General features: G+C 42.2%; 1 protein-coding gene across 1 annotated transcript; it reads left to right on the forward strand.

Moving 5' to 3' along the window:
- Positions 1 to 396: 396 nt before the first annotated feature.
- LOC125152974 (vomeronasal type-1 receptor 2) lies at positions 397 to 14,145 on the forward strand. The gene is made up of 2 exons (XM_047835740.1): positions 397 to 1,101; positions 14,044 to 14,145. Exons 1-2 carry the CDS (start codon positions 397 to 399, stop codon positions 14,056 to 14,058), a joined length of 720 nt encoding a protein of 239 aa, XP_047691696.1. The 3' UTR covers positions 14,059 to 14,145.
- The last annotated feature ends 499 nt before the right edge of the window (positions 14,146 to 14,644 follow it).

Here is a 14,644-nt window from a genome sequence, read left to right on the forward strand (position 1 = left end):
AGCTGTGAGAGTGTGGTATGACATTAAGTACCAGTGTCACTGTAATGGGGCTTCCTTGGTTTCATCCCTCACTACAACTTCCCCATACCTAAATTCCCCTTGTCTGTAAAAGGAGAATAATTTTAGTTTCTAGCTCACAAATTTGTGAGTATTAAATATTAGGCTATGCGAAGCATTAATAACGGTGGCTCATGCAGGTGCTCTGGTAAGATACAAATCAAACTTGGTAAATCTCTCCACAAGAAAATACATTACAGACGTGGATTTTTTGGAGGAATAACTGGGCATGGAGATTTGGGGATTTCTGTCTCCGTGAAAAATGTAGCCCACAACTCATGTTTTTACAGAAAAGCTCTGCGTGTGCATTTTGATGTCAAATTCTTGGAAAATGACAGAATGGCCTTCGCGGATTTGAAATTTGCAATGATCTTCCTGTTCCAGATAGTCGTTGGAGTTTGGGGAAATTTCTCGCTCTTATATCATTCTGTGACCCTTGCCTTCAGTGGACGCAAACCAAGGTCAACCGATTTAATTCTCAGGCACCTGACTGTAGCCAACTCCTTGGTCCTTCTCTCCAGAGGAATCCCAAGGACAATGGCAGCTTTTGGGTTAAGACATTTCCTCAATTATTTTGGATGCAAACTTGTTTTATACATTCACAGAGTGGCCAGGGGTGTGACCATTGGCACCATTTGTCTCCTGAGTGTCTTCCAGGCCATCACCATCAGCCCCAGAAACTCCAGGTGGGCGGAGCTTAAAGCCAAAGCCCTGAAGTACATCGGGTCCTTCAGTACCCTCTGCTGGGTCCTCCACATGCTGGTAAATTTTATTTTTCCAGTGTTTGCAACTGGCAGATGGAGTAACAAAACCATCACAATGATGTTCTGTCCTACTCCGCTTCACGACAAAGTCTCAGACTCCACGTATACAGCATTGATAGCCTTTCATGATGTTTTATGTTTGGGGCTCATGTCCTGGGCCAGCGGCTCAATGGTGTTCATCCTGAACAGGCACAGGCAGCGGGTCCAACACATTCATAGGACCAAGGCCTCCCCAAGATCCTCCCCCGAGACCAGAGCCATCCACACCATCCTTGTTCTGGTAAGCGCCTTTGTATCTTTGTACACCCTCTCCTTCGTGTTTTATGTTTATTTGGCTCTTTGTGATAATCCCAATTGGTGGGTGGTGACCACCTCTATACTAATCACCACAGGATTCCCGACCGTCAGTCCCTTTGTTCTCATGAGCCGTAATCCCACTGTGTACAGGCTCTGCTCTTTCTGCTGTGGAAGAAAGACAGAATTCCCTGATCTCATCAGAAAAATATAAAATGGTTTGTTTGGGGCTGTGTTTAGTTATTGATGAAATCCTCTCACCCAAACCCTCAAGCACAATTATAAACCAGTGTCATCGTAGATAGACTAGTAAATAAGACAGACTGTGATTATGTCCTAATAACAAGAAGTAAATGTTAGTAGTGGTAGTAAATAAAGTGTTATGTACTTACTTATATAAGTGCAGTTCATCAAAAACTGCTCTGGAGAAATTCAGAGTCCGTGCAATGATAAAATAGTCGTGAAGGTATGTGAGATACTGAAAATGTTTTTGAGTGTCAGTTTCAATCTGATGTATTAAATTTTCCTAAAACTTAACTGGGCATGGAATTGTAAGGACAGTTCCCTAAAAAAGGAATTGCACGTGGGGTGATCCATCCAGAAGGAAGAGAAGCCTGGATGTTAATGCCAATGGCTGGGTGTGAAGCAGGAGAAACGTTACATTTCAGCTCTTGCAGAAATTAAAAGCCTTGCTTTAAATTTTGTCCCTCACCTCCTAAGGTAAATGGTGGTTTGAAACACAGTCGTGGCGGGGCGCCTGGGTGGCTCAGTCGGTTAAGCGGCCGACTTCGGCTCAGGTCATGATCTCGCGGTCCGTGAGTTCGAGCCCCGCGTCGGGCTCTGTGCTGACAGATCAGAGCCTGGATCCTGTTTCAGATTCTGTGTCTCCCTCTCTCTGACCCTCCCCTGTTCGTGCTCTGTCTCTCTGTCTCAAAAATAAATAAACGTTAAAAAAAAATTAAAAAAAAAAGAAACACAGTCGTGGTTATGGTGTAGATTAGCATATGAAAATGTTTTCAGGTAAACAGTGGAAGAATGAGCAATAGGGTCACTAAGAAGAGACAGAAAGATGTTAACGGCTGAAGTTTAAAAGAACAGCAGGTGGGAAGCAACAATTAAATAGAGATTTGGTACATGGGGAAAATAAAGACATTTCTAGGGTCTGTAGAAGGAAGATTGCCCTGTAAAACCTTGATGCCAATTGGCTGTGTTGACAAGAAAAAGGTTTCAAGGGGCGCCTGGGTGGTGCAGTCGGTTAAGCGTCCGACTTCAGCCAGGTCACGATCTCGGGGTCTGGGAGTTCGAGCCCCGCGTCAGGCTCTGGGCTGATGGCTCGGAGCCTGGAGCCTGTTTTGGATTCTGTGTCTCCCTCTCTCTCTGCCCCTCCCGCATTCATGCTCAGTCTCTCTCTGTCCCAAAAATAAATAAAAACGTTGAAAAAAAAATTAAAAAAAAAAAGAAAGAAAAAGGTTTCAAGATGGACTCCTGAATTTTCAACCCAAAGAAACACATTTGTGGAGGAATTTTCTATTAAGCTTGAAGAAATAGAGGAGGCAAAAGATATGAGTCTGGTTAAGGATGAATTTTGTTTTTGAAATCACAAAGGGCATTAAAATAACCTTCAAGGAAAAAATGGCTATGGTCTCAAACATGGGAAATATTGTAATGTAGCTATCTGTAATTATAAGCTGCAAAGTTTTAAAGTAAATGTTCTATTTTAAAATAATTTTAGGGGCTCCTGGGTGGCTCAGTCAGTTAAGCGTCCAACTTTGGCTCAGGTCATGATCTCATGGTCCGTGAGTTGGAGGTCCGTGAGTTTGAGCCCTGCATCAGGCTCTGTGCTGACAGCTTGGAACCTGGAGCCTGCTTCAGATTCTGTGTCTCCTTTTCTCTCTGATCCTCCCCCGTTCATGCTCTGTCTCTCTCTGTCTCAAAAATAAATAAACGTTAAAAAAATTTTTTTTAAAAAAAACATGGCAAAATTGAAAGTCTTGGTTACCAATTAAAGGTTATTGGGACTAAGTAAAAATCTACAGTGTTTGAACCTTCCTGCAGTAAAGGAAAAATCTATTTTCTCTTTGGTACCCTGCTCTGGTCTGAATATTTGTGTCCCACCTGATTTTATATGGTAAAACCTAACTCCCACCTTGATGACATGAAGAGGTGAAGCATTTAGGAGGTGAGTAGGTCATGAAGGCAGAGACTTCATGAGTGGGGTTAGTACCCTTATAAAAATGGCCTAGGGAAGCTCCCTTGCCCCTCCATCATTTGAGTACCTAGCCAGAAAATTCTGTCTATAAACCAGAAAATGGGTTCTCACCAGACACGGAATCTGCCGGTGTCTTGATCTCGGACTTCCCGGCCTCTACCCCTATGACAAAAAAAAAAGTCTGTTGTTGATAAACTACCCGATCTCTGGCATTCCGTTTTAGCAGCTGAAATAGACTAAGACAAAAATTGGTAATGAGAATTGGGGTACACCTGTGAAACATCCCTAAACCTGTGGCATGGGAACAGCATGATGGATGGGGGCTGGAAGACTGTGGGAGAGCAGGGTAGAAAAAGCCTGCATCAGCACAAAAGGACCGGGAAGGGCGATTCTGGTGACAGCTCAGAAGAGGAGGGGAGACTGTAGAGGGGACCTTAGTCTTCTTGAGAACACCTCAGTGGAAATACAGACAGCAGAGGCAGTTCTGGCGGGGTCCCAGACAGACATGAGGAACGCTTTATTGGAAGCTGGAGGAGAGGTGTTGCTGTTACAATATGGAAAGCACTTGACTGAATTGTGTTCCTGTCCTGATGTTTTGTACAGGGTAGACCTTGTGAGCGATGGAATTGGATCTTTGGCCGAGGAAACGTGTAAGCAAAGTGTCAAAACAATAGTCTGTTTCCTCCTGGCTGCTTCTAGTAGAACGGGAGAAGAGAGAAATGATGTAAATATGGAATTGTCAATCCAGTCTTGGGGAAAGCAGTTTGCCCCATGTCCTCCCTTCTTTTATGGGTCCAAGAAGAGTTATTTTTAATCTGTTCAGTTTTTTACCTTTTGTTAGAATGAAATGGCAACTTTCTTTTTAAATTTTTTTTTCAACGTTTATTTATTTTTGGGACAGAGAGAGACAGAGCATGAACGGGGGAGGGTCAGAGAGAGAGGGAGACACAGAATCGGGAACAGGCTCCAGGTTCTGAGCCATCAGCCCAGAGCCCGACGCGGGGCTCGAACTCATGGACTGCGAGATCGTGACCTGGCTGAAGTCGGACGCTTAACCGACTGCGCCACCCAGGCGCCCCTGAAATGGCAACTTTCAAGATCCTTATATGTGGAACTGGAAACCACAAATCCCCATTCTAAAACCTGTCAAATTTGCAATTAGGTGGCATTAAGTATACTCACATTTTTTTAAAAAAAATTTTTTTAATTTTAATTTTTATTTTTGAGAGAGAGAGAGAGAGAAACAGAGAGTGCAAGCAGGGGAGGGGCAGAGAGAAAGGGAGACACAGAATCCGAAGCAGGCTCCAGGCTCTGAGCTGTCAGCACAGAGCCCAACGTGGGGCTTGAACTCACAAACAGTGAGATCATGACCTAGGCTAAAGTTGGCTGCTTAACTGACTGAGCCACCCAGGTGTGGAGACAAGAGACCCAGAATAGCCAACGCAGTATGGAAGGAGAAGAACAAAGTTGGAGGCCTGACACTATGTGGCTTCAAGACTTATAAAGCTGGAGTAATCAACACAAGACTATGTTAGTGGAAGAACAACCTGTTAGAGGAATGCACTTATTGTGATGAGTACCCAGGGATGTATGGAAGTGTTGAATATTGTACACCTGAAGCTAACATAACACTGTGTGTTAACTAACTGGAACTAAAATAAAAACTTAAAAAAGAATAGACCGATAGATCAATGGAACAGAATAGAGAACCCAGAAAGAGACCCCTCGTAAATGCAGCCAACTCATCTTTCACAATGAAGCAAAGAAAATACCAGTGGAGGAAAGATGGTCTTTTGAGCAAATGGTATTGAAAGAACTGGATATCTGCATGAAGGAAAATGAATCTAGAAACTGACCTGACACCCTTCACACAAACGAATTCAACAGGGCACCTGGGTGGTTCAGTTGGTTAAGCATCTGACTCTTGGTTTCAGCTCAGGTCATGCTCTTACAGTTTGTGAGTTCGAGCCCCGTGTCCTGCTGGCTCCAAGCACTGACAGCTTGGAGGCTGCTTAGGATTCTCTCTCCCTCCCCCTCTGCCCCTCCCCTACTTGCTCTCTCTCTTTCTTTCTCAAAATAAATCAACAACAACAACAATAGCAAAACCAAAATTAACTCAAAATGGACACAGACCTAAATGTAGAATGAAAAATAACAAAACTCTGCATACATAACTGGAGAAAACCTTGATAACCTTGGATATATAATGAATGCTTTTTAAGTAAAACACTAGAGACAATGCATGAATGAAATTATTTATTAATATTTATTTATTTTGGGGAGAGCACAAGTGGGGGAGGGAGAGAGAGAGGGGAACAGAGGATCCAAAGCAGGCTCTGCACTGACAGTCTGACAGCAGCCAGCTCGAGGTGGGGCTCGAACTCACAAACTGTGAGATCATGACCTGAGCAGAAGACAGACGCTCAACCGACTGAGCTACTGAGGCACCCCAATTTATAAGCTAAACTTCATTAAAACTAAACACTTCTGGGGCACCTGGGTAGCTCATTAAGTTGAGTGTCTGACTCTTGGTTTTGGCTCAGGTCATGACCTCGAGGTTCATGAGGTCGAGCCCCACTTCAGGTTCTGTGTTGACAGCATAGAGACTGCTTGGGATTCTCAGTCTCTCTCTGTCTCTCTGCCCTGCCTCTGCTCTCTTTCTCTCAAAATAAATAAAAAATTTTTTAAAAAATAAGTATCTTGGGATATACTATGAGATACTCATAAATCACCTCATTTAATCTGGAAACTCCCATTTCTTCTCAGTTAAACCTTGCTTGTAGTTTGCCTTGGCTAATAAAGGATTCCTTCTCTGTTGGCCAGACATACTGGCTTTTGCAAGTGGAGGGTTTTTTTGTTTTGTTTTTTTTAATGTATATTTGTTTTTGAGAAAGAGACAGAGCATGAGTGGCAGAGGGGCAGAGAGAGAGGGAGACACAGAATCCGAAGAAGGCTCCAGGCTCTGAGCTGTCAACATAGAGCCTGACATGGGGCTCTAACCCACAAACTGTGAGATCATGACCTGAGCTGGAGTCAGACACTTAACCGACTGAGCCACCCAGGTGCCCCATCCCACAAGTGAAGGTTTTAATTAGGTCTTGGTCTTGTAAGTTTCTGTTGTATTCCGCACTCATGTCAGAGACCTCCTCTTCTTTATCACTTCTCCTTTGCTGTGGAAAACAAAAACAAGAATTGTATAGTTAATATAAGCTCTACTGTCTTAAGACTGTAAAATATAGCTCAGCACAAAGGATAAATGAAACAAAAACTTTCAAAGAAACACAAGACTCAGAAACAATAGCTGTTTTAGTTCTATCAGTGTGTGTCTCCAGAGTGTGTTTATTAGACCAAAAAAAAAAAAAATCATCATCCAGAAATAGATGTATAAGTTTCAAGCAATTAAAAATATTTCTTTATTTTTGGGAATGCAAGCTGGTGCAGCCACTGTGGAAAACAGTATGGAGGTTCCTCAAAAAACTAAAAATAGAACTACCCTACGACCCGGCAATTGCACTACTAGGCATTTATCCACAGGATACAGGTGTGCTGTTTCAAAGGGACACATGCACCCCCATGTTTACAGCAGCACTATCAACAATAGCCAGAGTATGGAAAGAGCCCAAATGTCCATCGATGGATGAATGGATAAAGAAGGTGTGGCATATATATACAACGGAGTATTACTGGGCAATCAAAAAGAATGAAATCTTGCCATTTGCAATTATGTGGATGGAACTGGAGGGTATTATGCTAAGTGAAATTAGTCAGAGAAAGACAAAAATCATACGGCTTCACTCATATGAGGACTTTAAGAGACAAAAAAGGTGAATATAAGGGAAAGAAAACAAAAATAATATAAAAACAGGGAGGGGGACAAAACAGAAGAGACATAAATATGGAGAACAAACTGAGGGTTACGAGAGGGGTTGTGGGAGGGGAATGGGCTAAATGGGTAAGGGGCACTAAGGAATCTACTCCTGAAATCATTGTTGCACTATATGCTAACTAATTTGGTTGTAAATTTTAAAAAATAAAAAATAAAATTAAAAAAAATTCTTTATTTCAATGACAATGAAAAATTTCGACACCACCCCTTTTTAATATATTTTAAATTTTTTAATTAATTTATTTTTTAAAAGGTTTATTTATTTATTTGGAGAGGGAGAGAGTGCACAAGCAGGGGAAGGGCAGAGAGAAAGTGGGAGAGAGAGAGAATTCCAAGCAGGCTCTGAGCTCCACATTGGGCCTTGTGTGGGGCTCAATCTCATGATAGTGAGATCATGACCTCAGTCAAAATCAAAAGTTGGACGCTTAACCAACTAAGCCACATAGGCCCATATATTTTTTTTAATTTTTGAAGAATATTTTATTTTTTATGTCATCTCTACCCCCAATGTGGGGCTGGAAGTCACCATCTCCAGATCAAGAATTGCATGCTCTACCAAGTGAGACAGCCAGCCATTTTTAATCTTTAAAAATTTAACTATTAGTGTCTTTTATCTCTTTTTAATTGATCAATTCTGTATTGGTATCTTCTTAACTTTTTTCCAATACTTTACTCAGTTTCAAAACCTGTTACGAACATTATTTTAGGGTTGTCCTCTATAGTTGTATGCTCCACTTAGACAAATTCGAGGTCAGATAATCTGGGGTAATGCTCAGGTTCTACAATTACTGACAGTTTGCCAAGATATTCTTTTGAGTCATGAAGAATAATACCACTATTGCTCTCATAGATCATTTTTGTGATTTTATGGCTTAATTTATGAAAAGCTGTTAGAACGATATCTAGTACATAGTACATGTTCAAGAAGGATTGTTTCCATTCCTGATATTAGAACCTGTAATTTCCAGGACACCTGACTGGCTCAGTTGGTAGAGTGTGTGACTCTTCAGCTCAGGGTTGTGAGTTCAAGCTCCATGTTGGGCGTGGAGCCTACTTTAAAAGAAAAAAAAAGGGGGACGCCTGGGTGGCTCAGTTGGTTGAGTGGTCTGGCTTCAGCTCAGGTCATGATCTTGCATCTGTGGGTTCCAGCCCTTGTTGGGCTCGGTGCTGACAGCTCAGAACCTGGAGCCTGCTTTGAATTCTGTGTTTTCCTCTCTCTCTGCCTGTACCCCTGCTCACGCTGTCTCTCAAAAAATAAAATAAAACGTTAAAAAAAAAGAACTTGTAATTTTCACAGTACCCTTTCAGTTCAAAGTCATCCATGATTCTTTGATCTCTTTGTTATTCAAAAGTGTGGCTCTTGGACCAGAAGTAGAAATGTGGAGGGGCACCTGGTTGCCTCAGTGGAGCATGTGACTCTTGATCTCAGTGTGCTGAGTTCAAGCCCCATGTTGGGTGTAGAGATTACTTCAATAAAATTTAAAAAAATGTGGAAACTCAGGAACCACCTCAAAATTTGTGAATCAGAATATAAGTATTAACAAGGTCTCCAGTTCGTTGTTATACATATAACATTGGAGAAGTACACTTCTAACTCCTCATGACTTTCTCACTTAAGAATCACACACACTTTTCATGCACTCAAAATGTATATGTCTGTGTTGGAGCCTTAATTTTATAGTTTATGTTTCATAAAAATATAGTATCTACAGTATTTCTGTGGATCTTATATCATCTTTCCTCAGAGTTAGAAACTATAATAGAGAGTAATACTAAGTTAAGTTCTCTTTTTTGTTTTTAAGTTTGTTTATTTTTGAGAGGGAGAGAGAGTGCACACAAGGAAGGGGCAGAGAGAGAGAGAGAGGGAGAGAGAGAGAGAGAGAGAGAGACAGAGAGAGAGAGAACCCAAGCAGGCTCTGCACTGTCAGTACCTGGAGCCTGATACAGTGCTGGGACTCATAAATTGCGAGACCAAGACCTGAACTGAAATCAAGAGTCGGTTGCTTAATCAACCAACTGAGCCACCAGGCGCCCCTCTATTACAGGTTTTTGATTGTGTTTACCATTAGGTTTATTTGTAACACACCCTACTCACACAGCAGTCTGTATTAGGTTGATGGTCACTCATGCTTGAACCATTCTAAATTAAAAAAAAAATTTGGGGGGGCGCCTGGGTGGCTCAGTGGGCTGAGCGTCCGACTTCGGCTCAGGTCATGATCTCACAGTTCATGAGTTCGAGCCCTGCGTCGGGCTCTGTGCTGACAGCTCAGAGCCTGGAGCCTGTTTCGGATTCTGTGTCTCCCTCTGTCTCTGCCCCTCCCCTGCTCACGGTCTGTCTGTCTCTCTCTCTGTCAAAAATAAATAAAAAATTTAAAAAAATAAAAAATAAATAAAAATTAAAAAAATTTTTTTTTAATATTTACTTATTTTTGAGAGAGAGAGACAGAGTGCGAGCAGGGAAGGGGCAGAGAGAGAGGGAGACAGAGAATACAAAGCAGGCTCCAGGCTCTGAGCTGTCAGCACAGAGCCCGAAGTGGGGCTTGAACTCATGAACCGTGAGATCATGACCTGAGCCAAAGTCGGTCACTTAACCGACTGAGCCACCCAGGTGCCCCTCTAAAATTTTTTTTAATGTTTATTTTTTGAGAGACAGAGAGACAGAGCACGAGCAGGGGAGGGGCAGAGAGAGAGGGAGACACAGAATCCGAAGCAGGCTCCAGGCTCTGAGCTGTCAGCACAGAGCCAGATGTGGGGCTTGAACTCACGAACTGTGAGATCATGACCTGAGCTGAAGTCGGACACTTACCCAACTGAGCCACCTGGGTGCCCCCCATTCTAAAAGCACTAAATTTTGGGGACGCCTGGGTGACTCAGTCGATTAAATGTCCAACTGCAGCCCACGTCATGATCTCACGTTTCATGGGTTCCAGTCCCACATCAGGCTCTGTGCTGACAGCTCGGAGCCTGGAGCCTGATTCGGATTCTGTGTCTCCCTCTCTGTCTCCCCCCTCCCCATTCCCACTCTCTCTCTCTTGCTCTCTCAAAAGTAAATAAACATTTAAAAAAATGAAAAAAAATAAAAGCACTAAATTTTTACCCACCTCCCCATGTTTTATGTATATGACATCATACTTTACATCTTAGAGAAGTTTCCTAAAGATTCTGAGCTTAGTAAATAAACTTCCTTCCCTTACACCTGAGTTGCTCTTCAAACTGTTCCTAGTATGCTGCTTCGGCAGGATTGTTTGTTGTTTTGCCCTCCGGCTGTCCCAGAGCCCAGCCTGCCAATTTTTAAGGCTCCCAGTGTTAAGCCCCACTGACTGTAAAAACTTGTGATGTTATGCCCGTCTGGTTTTCAAAGCCAGACGTCAGGGGAATCATCTTCTCAGTGCAGGTCCGCTGTGTCTGGCGTGCCTGGTGTGGGGTCTGTTCCTCTCCTTCCTCTATGTGTGTGGTCTTCCTCCCTTTTGTTGTTGATCTGGCTGGCTAGTTTGGTTACCCACCGCCCAGGACTCCACCCTTCCTACGCTTTTTTTTTTTTTTTTTAATGTTTATTTATTTTTGAGAGAGAGAGTGAGTGTGAGCTGTGGGGGAAGAGGCTCAGAGAGAGAGAGGGAGACAGAATCCCAAGCAGTGCTCCAACCCACAAGCCATGAAATCATGTCCTGAGCTGACGTCAGATGCTTAACCGACTGAGCCACCCAGGCACCTGCATTCCTACCTTCTTTGATGTGGCCTCCTCTCTACAATTAATTAATTGTAGAGTCTGCTGTAACAGTTTTAGGATTGTTTTCTGGATTATTGACACTGATGTGACTGTCATCTAGGTGTGTCTGTGGGATGAGGTGAGCCTAGGATTTTCCTCTGTCTTCCCATGTTCTCCATATATGGCCATTACTATATTGATATGGTTTCCTTCCAGTTCTAATTTGTGGAGTGTGTGTGTGTGTGGTTTTTTTTTGTATCATTAAATTATGTCGAATATTGTCAAATTCCTTTTCTGTATTCATTGATATGATCACGTGGGTTTTCTTTTTTTTACCTTAATTCTGTTAAGTCTTAGATTTCTTAAAAAAAAAAAAAATTTGGGGGGGGCGCCTGGGTGGCTCAGTCGGTTGAGCGTCCGACCAGCTCAGGTCACGATCTCACAGTCCGTGAGTTCGAGCCCTGCGTCGGGCTCTGGGCTGATGGCTCAGAGCCTGGAGCCTGCTTCTGATTCTGTGTCTCCCTCTCTCTCTGTCCCTCCCCCGTTCATGCTCTGTCTCTCTCTGTCTCAAAAATAAATAAAAAAAAACGTTAAAAAAAATTTTTTTAAATGTTTATTTTTGAGAGAAAGAGAGAGAGGGAGAGATAGAGAGGGAGGTAAGGACAGACAGAGAGGGCCACACAGAATCCGAAGCAGGCTCCACGTGGGGTTCAAACTCATGAACCATGAGATCATGACCTGAGCTGAAGTTGGATGCTTAACTGACTAAGCCACCCAGGCGCCCCTTAAGTCTTAGATTTCTTAATGTCCCTACATCAACACACCCCTTGAATTCCAAAAAGAATTTCCACATGTTTGTGGTGTATAATTTCAAAATGTGCTTTTGAATTCAGCTTGTTATATATTTTTTGAGAACTTTTGCATCAGTATTCATCATGAGTAGTAGTCTGTAATTTTCTTTGTAGTGTCTTTGTTTGGGTTTGATATCAGCCGATACTAGCCTTATAAAATTACACTCCACTTCCGGAAGTCTTTGATGAGAGGTGACATCATTTACTTATTATTTATTATTATTATTACTTGCTGTTTGCTTGACTGATCTAGTGAATTCATCTGGCTCAGGACTTTTCTTTGTTGGAAGTTTTTTTTTTTTTTTTAATTACTTTTTCAATCTTCCTAGTAGATATAGATCTGTTGTGACTTTTTGTTTGTTTTAATTTCGTCAAGACAGAGTCCAGGATAGGTTGTATCTTTCTAGAAAATTTTACATACTTTTTTAATATCCATTTGTTGACATATAATTGTTCATCTTCCCTCAAAATTATTTTATTTCTATGGCATCATTTATAACGTGTCTGTTTTTACTTTTTTTTTATTTATTTTTTTATTTAAAAAAAAATTTTTTTTTTCAACGTTTATTTATTTTTGGGACAGAAAGAGACAGAGCATGAACGGGGGAGGGGCAGAGAGAGAGGGAGACACAGAATCGGAAACAGGCTCCAGGCTCTGAGCCATCAGCCCAGAGCCCGACGCGGGGCTCGAACTCACGGACCGCGAGATCGTGACCTGGCTGAAGTCGGACGCTTAACCGACTGCGCCACCCAGGCGCCCCATGTTTTTACTTTTGATTTTAGCTGAGTCTTCTCTCATTTATTCTTAATCTAGATAAGGGTGTGTCAATTTTGATCTTTAAAAAAACTCTTTTATTGCTATTTTGCTATTTTTGCCATACCCCATTTTATTTTTTTTTTCTGCTGTATTTTAAAATTATGTTCTTCCTGCTAATTTTGGACTTAGATTGTTCTTATTTTTCTACTCCCTTGAGGTAAAAGTTCATGGTGTTCACTTGAGATATCTTATCTTTTGATGTAAGCATATGTCACTTAATTTTTTAATTTTTTTTTAAAATTTTTTTTAATGTTTATTTTTGAGAGAGACAGAGTATGAGCGGGGCAGGGGCAGAGAGAAAGGGAGTCACAGAATCCAAAGCAGGCTCCAGGCTCTGACCTGTCAGCACAGAGTCTGACGCGGGGCTCAAACTCACGGACTGTGAGATCATGACCTGAGCTGAAGTCAGACGCTCCACCGACTGAGCCACCCAGACACCCCATCATATATTACTTTAAACTTCACCCTTATTATTACTTTCTCTGAATCCCATAAGTTTTGGTATATTGTGTCTCATTTCAAGCATCTCAACATATTTTTTGATTTCTTATTTATTTTTATTTATATCCTATTTTATTTATTTTTAGTTCTTATTTATTTTTAGAGGGAGAGTGTGCACCTACATGAAGCAGGGGAGGGGCAGAGAGAGGAGGGGAGAGAGAACCTCAAGCTGGCTCCACACCCAGCACCATCCCTCCACCCTGGGATCATGATCTGAGCTGAAATCAAAAGTTAGATGTTCAACTAACTGAGCCACCTAGGTGCCCCTCCTTTTTTATTTCTTTTTCGACCCATTGATTGGGCAAGAATGTGTTGTTCAGGTTCCACATATTTGGGGAGTTTCTAGATTTCCATCTGCTCTTGATTTTTGGATTCATTCAACTGTGGCCATAAAAGAGAAGTATATGATTTCAATCTTCTTAAATGTGTTAATACTTGCTTTGTAGGCAGCTCTTTCTTTTAAAAAAAAAAATTTTTTTTTTTTTTTAACATTTATGTTTTGAGTGGCAGAGACAGAGTATGAGTGGGAGAGGGGCAGAGGGAGAGGCAGTCACAGATTCTGAAGCAGGCTCCAGGCTCCAAGCTGTCAGCACAGAACCCGATGTAGGGCTCAAACTCACGAACCTCGAGATCGTGACCTGAGCCAAAGTCGGATGCTGAACGAACCGACTGAGCCACCCAGATGCCCCTGTAGGCAGCTCTTTTCTGCCTTGGGGTCCTGTTCCCATAAAATCACCTTTTTGCACCAAAAACAAACAAACAAACAAACAAAAACTAACTTGTTTTGTGAACAAACAGGTTATCTATACTGGAGAATGTTGTTCCATGTCTGATTGAGGACATGATGTATTCTAGTGTAGTTTAGTGGCGTCCTCGGTTTATGTCTGTTATAGCTAATTGTTGTATATTACGGTTCAAGTGCTCTCCTTATTGAACTTCTTTTTTTTTCTGTCAACAGAAATTGGGACAGTGACTTCTCCGACATGATGTGAGAGCTCAGAGCACAAAACGAACACGTCTTACGTGTGCATCCACTGGTGATCCAGAAATTAATTTTCATGGCGGGGGGGATTTCCCTGTGCATCAAGGAATAACCTCAGACACTTTCCCTTGATTCCTTAGTCACCTAGGAACACCTTTTTGGTGGGAAGGAGCAAGTGTCCCATTTCTTCGGAGCTGAGTGACTCAGTCTCTCACGCCAACTAATAACCTAGAAATTGTCCCAAAGCCTGGGTAAAGAGAGCTGGCAGTTACAGTGAAAGCCAGTTTAAATCCCAAGCCAGTTAAAGAGGGTAGTAACCCCCAAGCGGTTGTCTAGGTTCCCAGGTTCTAGCGTGGGAAACTGAGGAGACCTGGTGCGTGCTCCCAGGGCCCACCACTCCCCCTTTGGGTTCCCAAGGGGACTGCACACTATGGCATGTCAGAGCAGGCCGAAGTAATTCAGAGCAGAGTGGGCAGCAGTAAGAACAGGTTCCCAGACTAGTTCTTCCAGTTCCCCTTCTTCCCTGGAGAATAGACACATTAAAGCAAGGAGACAGAAATTACATCGGCATTAAATC

The sequence above is a fragment of the Prionailurus viverrinus genome, chromosome E2, assembly GCF_022837055.1.
Source record: "Prionailurus viverrinus isolate Anna chromosome E2, UM_Priviv_1.0, whole genome shotgun sequence".
Classification (NCBI taxonomy): domain Eukaryota; kingdom Metazoa; phylum Chordata; class Mammalia; order Carnivora; family Felidae; genus Prionailurus; species Prionailurus viverrinus.